At 37.0% G+C, this 12,678-nt stretch overlaps 1 protein-coding gene across 4 annotated transcripts in view; it reads left to right on the top strand.

The window, feature by feature from the left end:
• The window catches only part of LOC127654239 (dynamin-like 120 kDa protein, mitochondrial), a 49,993-nt gene that overhangs the window by 10,602 nt on the left and 26,713 nt on the right, over positions 1 to 12,678 (top strand). For all 4 annotated transcript variants that reach the window (XM_052141340.1, XM_052141341.1, XM_052141342.1 and 1 more), the window contains 13 exons: positions 217 to 321; positions 457 to 543; positions 673 to 786; positions 1,881 to 1,961; positions 2,067 to 2,141; positions 2,254 to 2,325; positions 2,760 to 2,859; positions 2,963 to 3,093; positions 3,342 to 3,414; positions 3,501 to 3,573; positions 3,664 to 3,779; positions 6,172 to 6,236; positions 6,475 to 6,551. In XM_052141340.1, the coding sequence (XP_051997300.1) occupies positions 217 to 321; positions 457 to 543; positions 673 to 786; positions 1,881 to 1,961; positions 2,067 to 2,141; positions 2,254 to 2,325; positions 2,760 to 2,859; positions 2,963 to 3,093; positions 3,342 to 3,414; positions 3,501 to 3,573; positions 3,664 to 3,779; positions 6,172 to 6,236; positions 6,475 to 6,551 (1,169 nt within the window). The remainder of the gene's footprint in view (positions 1 to 216; positions 322 to 456; positions 544 to 672; positions 787 to 1,880; positions 1,962 to 2,066; positions 2,142 to 2,253; positions 2,326 to 2,759; positions 2,860 to 2,962; positions 3,094 to 3,341; positions 3,415 to 3,500; positions 3,574 to 3,663; positions 3,780 to 6,171; positions 6,237 to 6,474; positions 6,552 to 12,678) is intronic.

Genomic DNA, 12,678 nt, shown 5'->3' with positions numbered 1-12,678 from the left:
AGTGGGGGGAATTGGACCAAAAATATTGATGACTCATCTTGCACTCAATAATATCATCCAATCAAATGCTGTCTAGAATGAAAGTGTCTGGCCCCAACTTCCGTTTCAATAATAAATAGTACAAAGGAAAGAAAACTTGAGTTTTTCCAAGTAATTTCATGCATTCTGTAATTAGCTTTTGCATTTGAACACTGATCATCTCTCTGCCTTGTCCAGATGAAGTACCAGCGGATGCTGGAGCGTCTGGAGAAGGAGAATAAGGAACTGAGGAAAGTCGTTTTGCAGAAAGATGACAAGGGTATTCACCAAAGAAAAGTCAAGGTCAGATTTCAACATTTAAATTTTTTCCATTGAAGTGATACATAGGGTGTTTTGTTTAGTCATATGTTGTAATGATACTACACAAAGAACAGATCACTTAGCTCATCTATGTTTTTTGCTCTTGATCCTGTGTAGAAGTCTTTGATTGATTTGTACTCTGAGGTCCTGGACATTCTCTCAGATTACGACTCAAACTACAATACACAAGATCACCTGCCAAGGGTAAGTCTGCATCATTCTGTTTAAAGTTTACAATTACAAATAATGCTTTGTTTGGATGCACACGCTTCACATAAAACACTTCTCAATAGGTTAGTCATAACTAGGTCTGTTCTATGTTCTCTTTTCTAGGTGGTGGTAGTTGGAGACCAGAGTTCAGGAAAGACCAGTGTGTTGGAGATGATTGCTCAGGCCCGGATCTTCCCTAGAGGCTCTGGAGAAATGATGACTAGGTCTCCAGTCAAGGTGAACTAAACAAACTTCACTCAGATACACTTAATCCTGGATAGTTTGAATCCTGACACTATCTGCCAGTGTCCTTATTGATCTATCTTGTATGGCTTTGTGATTATTTTAGCATTACTGTGAAAAACGAAAACGCATTATCACTTGTATTGCAGACCCAGCTACACTTATACACTTGTGTAATGTGTGTAAATGTGATTACACACATTCCAAAGTGATTCGCTTCCAAGGTAGTTCACTTGATAGAGTGCAAGACTTTGGACTCGGAAGTCCGCAGTTTGAGTCGAGCCAAACTCGCAAGCTGACATATGAAACGCAAGTGTTAAGGAAGTGACACAAAATGATGTTGTAGCATCAGATAATTTGCTTTTCATTTCACATTTTGTTTTTGGACACTATCGGTTAGGTTTAGGTGTTGGCGTAGGGTAAGGATGTATGTTTTGTTTACCTCTCATTTGCTTTTAGAACACTAGTGGTTAGGTTTACTTTGTTTCCCATTAATTACCTAGACTGCGGTCGCCACAGTTTCATAATGAACTAAATATTTTTACACTTCTCATAATAACATAAAAGATCACTACTGTTATGTTTTACACCGTCGCTTCAGCAAAGCATCTCTCACTCAAAGTCAGTCCAAGTAACTTTTTTACTCTGAAATGTGAATGACCAATTTACTTGTCCGGAGGACAAGCACATGACCATGCTAAATGATGAGCACTGGCTCAAATGACTCCCTAGAGGGTCAGATGTCCACACAGCACAGTCTCAAAAATAATCCTTTGGGAAACACTAGATTTAGGTTAAAGTTTTAGGTTAGGGCAGTACATTTTACTCATTAAAACCTCTATTTAATATTCACCTTAAAAACCTTGTCTGATACAACACCATTTCATTTGCTTTTGGCGCCCCCCACAGGACATTTCACTGGGAAACTGCAGCAAAATGTGCAATGAACCACGTAATTTAATTTTGCTAAAATTTTGCCACGATCATGTAATGTTCATGAGATCAGGCTGTTATTATTCTGTGTGTAATAATTGTAATGTCATAATATCTTCATCTTATAAATCTTTTATTTTGTATGTTTGCTGTAGGTGACATTGAGTGAAGGCCCCCACCATGTAGCAATGTTCAAAGACAGCACTCGGGAGTTTGACCTCGGGAAAGAGGAAGATGTAAGTCTCTCAACTCACTCAAGTCAAGATATCTAGCAGAATTTAGTCTCAATAGCTGTCAGATCAGAGGGATCTTACCTTTTTTCTGTTCCATTCCTTCTCTAGCTGGCAGCCCTAAGGCATGAAATCGAGCTTAGAATGAGGAAGAGTGTGAAGGAAGGCCAGACAGTCAGCCCAGAGGTGAGATGAAGATATCCTTTTTGACTAAATGCCATATGAAAAGTTTTCCTTTTGAATCTGTCGGAATGCTTTGATATCAGTAAAATCAATACCTCTTTTTGTCATGTGCCAGACCATCTCTTTAAGTGTTAAAGGCCCAGGAATCCAGAGAATGGTGCTGGTTGACTTGCCAGGAGTCATCAGTGTAAGTTTTATTTACATTTCAGTTTTTCCAATTAATTACCTAGACTGTGGCGGCCTGCTAATTTCTCCCACCACAGTTTCACAGTGAACCGAAAATATTTGTACACTCCTCATAATAACGTAAAAGATCACTAATGTTGTGTTTTGCGCCGTTGCTTCGGCAAAGCATCTCTCACTCCCAGTCAGTCAGCTGTCACTTATTAGAAAGTTCATATTCTTATTCTGCTGTGGAAAGTAATCCAGAGCACAACTTTTCACAAAATCCTGTGGAAGATACTGCATTTACATGTTATTTTCTCTTAATCACCTATACAGTCATGCCAAACACAGCTTGCAACACTGGTCATTGACATGGAAAGATCAAAGTACTTTGAGATGCCAATGTCTGCTTTCAGTTGTTCTTTCATCTTTTGTTTACTTCTCATTTGTGTGCAGACTGTGACAACTGGCATGGCCTCTGACACAAAAGAAACCATTTTCAGCATGAGTAAAGCCTACATGCAGAATCCAAATGCCATAATCCTCTGCATTCAGGGTGAATTTTCAATTCTTTATTAAAAGGCACTGAAAAGATAATTATAGAAAATGCTAGCATTGTCCCTAACCATCTCTATCTCTCTTTTTTCTTCTTCTTTCAGATGGCTCAGTAGATGCAGAGCGTAGTATAGTCACTGATCTGGTCAGTCAGATGGACCCTCAGGGAAAAAGGACCATCTTTGTTCTTACCAAGGTTGACCTGGCAGAGAAGAACCTGGCTAGTCCAAACAGAGTAAGGCCTATAGATATTTCACCAGTGCGGTTTTACATTAACTGCCAACAATAGGTGTTACTTACTAAATTAGCCACTAGATGGAGAGCTTTCATGTCTTTTGACTCTGAAGAAATGTAAGCGTTAGTAAAGTGGAAGTGATGACATTCATGTTTTAGGACCCATGTTTCCTTAAAAAAGGTTATTTGCATCAAATTATTATATTATTATTAAATTTACATTATATTATATTTGTTTCATATTTGTAGATCCAACAAATAGTTGAAGGCAAATTATTTCCAATGAAGGCATTGGGTTACTTCGCTGTTGTAACAGGCAAAGGTAAAAAACAGATATATCTTGTAGAACTTTGTTGATTTTATTTGTTGACTTGAATGGAGTCATTCAAACCCATTATGTTTTTGTAGGTAGTAGCAATGAGAGTATAGATTCTATCAAAGACTATGAGGAAGACTTCTTCCAGAATTCCAGACTGTTAAGGTATATATCCAATACAGATGTATTGTTTATCTCGTTTATATTGTAATTGGTCAACTGTTTTGATTGGATGATCTGTACCTGGTGTAATAGGGAAGGCATGTTGAAAGCTCACCAGGTGACCACAAAAAACTTGAGTCTTGCTGTGTCAGACTGCTTCTGGAAGATGGTGAGAGAGTCAGTAGAACAACAAGCAGATGCCTTCAAAGGTAAAATCAAGAAGAGATTTACAAAGAGATTCACCCCACTGATTCACACCTGACAGATCTTAATGGGATATTTCACCCAATAATGAAAATTCTCCTGTCATTTACTCACCCTAATGCCATGCCAGATGTGTATTGCTTTCTTTCTTCAGCAGAACACAAACAAAGATTTTTAGAAGAATATCTTTGCTCTGTATGTCCTCAAGTGAATGATGATCAGACCTTTTGAGGCTTCAAAAAAACCACATAAAGGAACTCCAGTGCTTAAATACATATCTTCAGAAGTGGTATAATAGATGTGGGTGAAAAACAGAACAATATTTTTGTATTTTTTACTCTAAATCTCCACTTTAACTTTCCGATGTGGCATGACATGTGACTTTAAGATGTGAAAGTGAAAGTAGAGATTTAGAGTAAAAAATGACCTAAATTTTGATCTATTAAATTGCTCATTGAGTGGTGGTGGCATAGTGGGCTAAATCACATTGCTGGTAATCAGAAGGTTGCTGGTTCGATCCCCAAAGCCACCACCATTGTGTACTTGAGAAAGGCACTTAACTCCAGGTTGCTCCAGGGGGATTGTCCCTGTAATAAGTGCACTGTAAGTCGCTTTGGATAAAAGCATCTGCCAAATGCATAAATGTAAATGTAAAATGCTTCTGAAGATGTATATTTAACCACTGGAGTCGTATGTATTACTTTTATGTATCCTTTGTGTGTTTTTTGGAGCTAAAACGGATTGATCACCATTTACATTGTATGGATCTACAGAGATATTCTTCTAAAAATCTTTGTTTGAGTTCTGCAGAAGAAAGTCAGTCATAAAGATCTGGTATGTCATGAGGGTGAGTAAATGATGAGTGAATTTTCATTTTAGGGTAAACTATCCCTTTTAAAGGGCTATTTCACATAAAACATGATCTCATGTCATTCAAAAAAAGTGTAATTTAAATGGTCCATTCTAAATCTTTTGAAACCATACAATAGGGTTTTGCCTTCCACCCTAGCTCTCAAATCTTACATTTTTGGTTAAACTGGCCCTGAAAACCTTGACATACAATGGGTATAACACTATGCTGCTTTTAGGGCCTTAGTTTGACCTTTACTATTTTTAGTCCTTTAATAAGATGCTGATTTTCAAGGGCATTTTGATAAGCAGTGTGCACATCTGCTCTCAGGAGACCCAGCAAATAAACCTTAATAGAAACCAAACCAACAGCATGACAGCCACTTAAGTCTAAAACCAACCTCAGCAGAGCTGGTTCCCAGTCCTGTGCGCGTTGATTCCCGTCACACCTCACCTTAGTGTTCCCTCAGCTCAGGGCCTTGTGCTTAGGGCACTCTGTAGATCTCTACACTGTCAATTAACAGGCCACCCCTGCTAACGCTCTGCCTTTAGATTTATTGCCTGACCCGGGACGCTGCTCAAACCTTTGTGTGGGCTATCGATCTCTGCAGCTGCACAGGGGCCAGCCCGATAACCAGAGCAATTAGCGTCATCTCCATTGTGTGCGCGAGACGGCCGGCCCGTGTGTTAGCTGGGGACAGAGGGTCTCTGGAGAATGTGGAGTTCCAGATACAGTGCACGCCTGGCTCCAGGTGCATTGATCACGGCCACAGTGCAGTCTGTCTAGAGTCCCTGTAGGGGGAAAAAGACAGAGGTAGATGAGGAGTGTCTTGAGGAAATAGGCTGTTGTCTTCAAAAAGTTTTAGACAAAGTTCAGGTGGCTAAATGAACACTGAACACACTGAAGGGACATTGTCCTCAATTATTCACCCTCATGCCATCACACATGTGTATCACTTTCTTTTGCAAAACACAAATGAAAGTTTTTAGAAGAATATTTCAGATCTGTAGGCACATACAATGCAAGTGAATGGTGACCAAAACATTGAAGCTCCAAAAAAACACTTAAAGACATCATAAAAGTAATCCATATGACTTCAGGGGACTAATCCATGTCTTCTTAAATGATCTAAGTGCTAGATGGCACTAGGAATTGTCATCGAACTTGAGATCATGATTGCCAAGAAGACTGCTGATGTCAAGGTTTACAGTGAAAAAGGAGTTACATTTTGATCAGCTCTGACCCAAAACTGATAAAATCACTTCAGAAGACATGGATTAAACCACTGGAGTCGTATGGATTATTTTTATGCTGCCTTTATGTACTTATTGGAGCTTCAATGTTTTGGTCACCATTCACTTGTCTGCTGCTAGCTGTGGTTTCAAAAAGTGTCTTTACAAATAGCATGTAACTGATAAACCTTCAATAGCCATTGGCATAATATGTGGTTTGAAGACTGTCTCCAAACTCAAAAAATAGTTTTCTCTTGGACTCTCTGGACATTTATGAACATAATCTAATGTGAATATTCCTCTTCCATTCACCAGCATCCCGATTTAACCTGGAGACTGAGTGGAAGAACAACTACCCTCGTTTACGAGAGCTCGACAGGGTAAGAATCAGTTCTTGGTTTAGCTGTCAGATCAGTATGCTTATTTAAATATGTCAAATTATCAACAGAATATTAGTTGTAATTGAATAATGCTTCTACTTGTGTAGTAGCACTGTTCTTTATGCAAAAATAAAAATAAAAGTAAAATATATAAACATGTAGTCTATTAGAGAAGTTCTTTTGATGACAGCATTAATGTATGTGATACAACTGTTTATACCATGCTCTTCATCCATAGAACGAGCTCTATGAGAAGGCCAAAAATGAGATCTTGGACGAAGTGATCAGCTTGAGTCAGGTGACACCAAAACACTGGTGAGTACTGTCCCTCTTTCTTTTTTTACTGGGAAAAAATCACCCTGAAATGTAAATTTTGTCATTATTTACTCACCCTCTTTTCGTCTCCAAACATGTATGGCTTACTTTTCTTCTGCGGAACCCAAAAGGAAAAAAAAATTATCAATGTCCGGTTGGCTGAATTCAATACAACAGTAATACATAGTGACTAATTTGAACACTTATAAAGCCCCAAAAAGTGCCATAAAAGTAGTCCATGCAACTTACAATTCTAAATTCAAATTAAACTGGAAAGAAATGAAGTTCAATTTAAATGTGTGTTGTTCAACTTTTTGAACTGTTGTCAACATCTCTCTTGGCAAAGAACCTGCTTCATCTGTGCATTCTCTACCAGTCGGGTATTTCGGTTTCTGGGAAAATACATTGTGTGTGAATAAATTTATTTGTTCCCACCTTCACTATATATATAATATATATATAATGTGTGTGTGTGTGTGTGTGTGTATTAGGGCTGTCAATCGATTAACATTTGTTATCGAATTAATTACATGATGTCCTGATTAATTAATCGCATATACAAACATTTGCTGAGAAATACCCTCATAAAACAATAATTAAAGATATAATGATGAAATAATTATACATGGTTATCTTTAAATATTTAAAAAATAATATATATATATATATATATATATATATATATATATATATATATATATATATATATATATATATTCAGATAATTAAAATGCATTACATTCTTGTAGCAGAAGAGTTCATCATTGATAAAACAATACAAAAAGCGGCTTTAGAATACAATGTATTGTTTACTACCATATTATTTATCATAAGTCAGTCATTGGCATACAGTTCACAGCAATCCATTTCACAAGTGAATTTGTCTATCAGTTCGATTATGAGGGTTGTTTAAGGAAACGTCAATTTCAACAAGCATCAGACATACTTGTGTAGCGTCTCGGATGCTTTGTGTCATAAACATAAAAGTTTTAGGTCACTGTGTCAAGTTAAATATAGTTTAATACTTAGAACACATCTTGAGATCCCTTAGTTCGAATTTGCGCTCTCATGAAGTGTTTTGAACGCAAGAACGTAACGCATGTTTGTGATGTGTTGTCTGCTGGATAGTTGTTTTCTTCACTGTATAAACTGCGCGTTACCACACAGCTGAAGTTTCACTTACTGCCCTCTGGAGTAAACAGGTGATACTATAAGCTTGCATTTCTCAGGAATCTTCCTTATTACTATCTGGGGGCATTGCGATTAATTGCGTTAATCGCACTGAATTAACGCGTTAAATCAACAGGCCTAATAAATATAAATATATATATATATATATCTCTAGCAATATCTAATTACATCGGCGGGATTGGTGAATATTCTTGCTTTAGTGATTTTACATTGAAAATTAAATAAATGTATTTAAAAAACTTAAATCAATTACATTTCTAAATTCAAATTGCACTCTAAATGAAATGAAAAAGCAATTTAAATAATGAAGTTATCAAAGCAATAATATATATATATATATATATATAAAACCATCTTTCCATTTACAAGTATCCGTCTAAACATGCAATCGGAAAATTACTTGCACAAATGAAGGCATAAAAATTATTATAAATGTAAAAAAGAATTATGATGATAATAATCACTGAAATATAATTCATGGTTCGAGGTGAAAATGTTTTTGTATTATTTTCTATATTTTGTATTATTTTACAGGCTGCAGAGTTGCGTTCACAATGAACATCTCTGTGGAAAAAAGCGAATTGAACTCAACGCACCTCCTGAGCTGAGATGTCATTTATAGCATTCTCATAGACGATACTATTTTTGCAACAAAATCAGAATACAGGAACAAAGAAAGAGTGAGAACCTTTTACATGCATGTGTTCCACGAGACTACACGCCTCCATACAAACATACATGCACATAGACCCTTTTCTGTCATCTGTTCTTAATATTATAATGAGGTGAGTTTAAGCGTGTGTCTGTGTGTCTATGGGCAAATTATTTGTAATATTAATTTTATAATAATAATAAAAGCCTAATAATAATTAGGGATGCACCGATCTGATACCTGGATTGGTATTGTCTCCGATACTGAAGCTTTTAGACGGATCGGGTACCGGTCCGACGAGCCCGATCCAATTTCGATACTGTGTGTTAGTCATGTTCGTTACAGAATCATAAAAATACAATTAAAGTAGTTCATAGGGCTCGTGCATTTTATTCGAAGCCACTTGAAGATGTGCGATAGCTCTGTGAATAACAAAAGTCTGTGTTTAATAAGTAAATATATAAAATGCACACGCAGCTCCAGCGCGTGAATGGTGCTACTCTTTTTACACAAATTCTGCACTATTTTTAGCCTTCACGCGGTGCGCAATATTTGAGCGCTACTAACGATCCACAAGATGTAAATGCTCAATCGTTCGGTTCACTTATAATATGCATTTAGAATGGCACTGGAGGTGCATTTTACCAGAATTTTAATATGAAGCCAATTAAACTACTGTGAACTTGCCTACATTCAGACACATTTTGCAGGACTTCCTGGAGAATTCAGAATGTCAAAATAAAAGCGTGAGGGTTTAAAAGTTAAAGGTTCACGATAGAGATATATTACTATGTATTACTATTATAATAGTATTTGTTTACAAATGATAATATATATATATATATATATATATATATATATATATATATATATATATATATATATATATATAACTGGAGTGGTGGTGGCGTAATGGGCTGAAAGCACTAAACTGTTAAGCAGAAGGTTGTCAGTTCGATCCCCACTGCCACCACCATTGTGTCCTTGAGCAAGGGACTTAACTCCAGGTTGAACTCCAGGTTGCTCCGGGGATTGTCCCTGTAATAAGGGCTCTGTAAGTCGCTTTGTATCAAATCGTCTGCCAAATGCATAAATGTAAATGTAAATAATTCTGTTAGCTTTCTTATTTTTACTACATCAATAAATACAAAAAAAAGGTTTCAAATTTCAATTATAATGGTGTTTGCTCAAAAATAAATAAATAAAATAACCCTTCTGTTTTCACTGATTACAGTAATTGTGTAATACCGTGAAACCGTGATATTTTCTGAGACTGTTATCATACCATGAAAATCTCATACCGTTGCAACCCTAATACATACTCCAATCTTGTCCCAACAATCAGCAGCCATGGGCTCCTCTAAGCAGCTGCCTAGCACTCTGAAAATTGAAATAATTGATGCCCACGTTGCAGGAGAAGGCTATAAGAAGATAGCAAAGCGTTTTCAGGTAGCCGTTTCCTCAGTTCGTAATTTAATAAAACAATGGCAGTTAACAGGAACGGTGGAGTTCAAGTTGAGGTCTGGAAGACCAAGAAAACATTCAGAGAGAACTCCTTGTAGGATTGCTAGAAAGGCAAAAAAAAACCCGTTTTACTGCAAAAGACCTTAAGGAAGATTTAGCAGACTCTTGAGTAGTGGTGCGCTGTTCTACTGTGCAGTGACACCTGCACAAATATGACCTTCATGGAAGAGTCAGGAGAAGAAAAACTTTCCTGCATCATTTCAGCGTCAGAAGTTTGCAATTGAACATCTAAACAAACCTAATGTATTTTAGAAACAAGTCCTGTGAAATGATGAAGTTAAAATATAACTGTTTGGCCACAATGAGCTAAGATATGTTTGGGGAAAAAAAGGGTGCAGCATTTCATGAAAAGAACACCTCTCCAACTGTTCATGTTCTTGATCGATCATGCTTTAGGCTTGTGTTAATGCCAATGGCAAAGGGGAACATTTCTCTGGTAGAGGAAAGAATGGATTAAATTAAATACCAGCAAATTCTGGAAGCAAACTTCACACCATCTGTAAAATAGCTGAAGATGAAAAGAGGATTGCTTCTACAACAGTATAATGGTCCTAAACACACCTCAAAATCCACAATGGACTACCTCAAGAGCTGCAAACTGAAGGTTTTGCCATGACCCTCAGAGTCCCCTGATCATCGAAAATCTGTGGATAGACCTGACAAGAGCATTGCATGCAAGACAGCCCAAGAATTTCACAGAACTAGAAGCCTTTTCAAGGAAGAATGGGCGTAAATCCCCCAAACAAGAATTGAAAGGCGTTTAGCTGACTACAAAAAGCTTTTACAAGCTGGGATACTTGCCAGTGGTTGTTACCAAGTACTGACAGTGCAGGGTGCCCAAACTTTTGCCTCAGGGCCTTTTTCTTTTTTGTTATTTTGAAACTGTAAAAGATGGATATAAAAAAGTCAAATTGCTTAAAATTTTTAAGAAATGTGTAATCTTTAACTTTATGCCTTTGTGGAAATCAGGCCATCTTTTGCTCGCTTAGCTATTCACAGCAACAGAACGTTTGATCAGGGGTGCCCAAACTATTTCATGCCACTGTATTCACTCTCAAATCAAATCAACTGTAATAAAGCCCCAAAAATTATCATAAAAGTAGTCCATGTTACTTGTTCGTCAGATTCCAAGTCTTCTCAAAGCATACGATCACTTTGATTGTTGAACAGACCAAAATGCAAGTTGTTATTCACTCACAAAATCAAATCAAAACTCTGGATTAGTACATAAACAGTGCTGAAATCCAACATGGCGGCTTCAGTGATAACATCAAACCTTGTTAGTTCTCATGCTTCTTGTGACCAAATATCATGACATGTTGCATGGACCAATGATTTTGGTCATGACGTTTGGTCAAGAGATATGCGAGAACCAATGAGGTTCGATGCCATATTGGAGTTCTGTACTTTATTAAAGTGAACGTATGACTTCAGAAGATTGATACTTGATGCAAAAACAGCATGTTTTACTTTTATGACATTTTTGGCTACTTTATTAAACATTGTACAAAGTGGGTCGCTACACACTGCTTTTGTAACGAATTCAGCCAAATGGACATTCATAAAATGATTAGCTTTTGGGTTCCGTAGAAGGAAAAATAAAAAAATCATATGGGTTTCTAACCACACGAGGGCGAGTAAATTATCACATATTTTATTTTTGGGTGAACTATTCCTTTAAGAATAAAATTAATTGATCTGTTTTTTTCCATACAAAGGAACACTGGAGCCAAAGTTGGAATTCTATCTTATCATTCACCTTTTTCCTTCTAAATACTCCTTTAAACCTGTCCTTTTAATACTCTACTAAGTGTGTCAGTTGCATCCTGATGCATCCAATGTGAAAAACTGTGGATAATACTGAGCATGTGGTATCGTGTGAGTGGCTTTCTATATATATCCTCCTCATCAACACAATTAGTACTAAAAATGGCATGTTCTAACTCTTAAAACATATTGTTGCCTGGCAGATGTTAGACTCCCCATCTCATGGCTTCAGGGCTGACTTTGCCATCAGAAAGCAGAGCTGTAAACTGTATGTGAAGTCATGAACCCAAACCCCATAGGAGCAGGCCAAATGGAATAGATCAGATGTTTGTAGGGAGCCCAGTGCGCTCCATCAGCCTCTCAAATCAATCGCATGATGAATAGCTGGAGGGTGGCTACTCTGGGCAGCGCTAGTTGGTGGTATTGGAGATGTGTGTATATTGATGTACCACGATAGAACAAAGCAAACAGGATGCTATGAAATATGAGGGCTTCTGTATGATAAATGAGCTTGGTGGTCACCCTCAGAATGTTCCCATTTTTGTCTAAACGTCAAGTCTTGTACTTTCCACATGACTGTTATTTGTGTATATTTATTCAACAGTTAAATCTGAAGGTGTAATTTCTATGGCATTAGGGTTACCAAACTGAATTGCAAAAGTAATGATTGTTTTCAAATAGGTGTCTTGAACACTTCTCTTGTCTCCCATTAGTTGACAAACAGGTTGTCCCGTCCCAAACTTACTCCAATATAGCCAATGTTGCTATATCAGGCTGGTTGGGATGCTCAAACTCAGAGCAGTTTTTTGATAGCACCACAGAGATTGGGTGAATCAACCACAAATAGTTTACTTATAGTTGTCTCCGCATATAATGCTAGGATAGGAGAAAGTACTTTATCATCAAAATGACAAATCAAATCAGTTAACTTTGCTCAGTGGGATGTACTGTACTGTTGAACTGTAACAATAAACAATGCATCATTGAACAATT

Source organism: Xyrauchen texanus, chromosome 13 (assembly GCF_025860055.1).
Source record: "Xyrauchen texanus isolate HMW12.3.18 chromosome 13, RBS_HiC_50CHRs, whole genome shotgun sequence".
Taxonomy (NCBI): domain Eukaryota; kingdom Metazoa; phylum Chordata; class Actinopteri; order Cypriniformes; family Catostomidae; genus Xyrauchen; species Xyrauchen texanus.
This window is presented reverse-complemented; position numbering and strand designations above follow the sequence as displayed.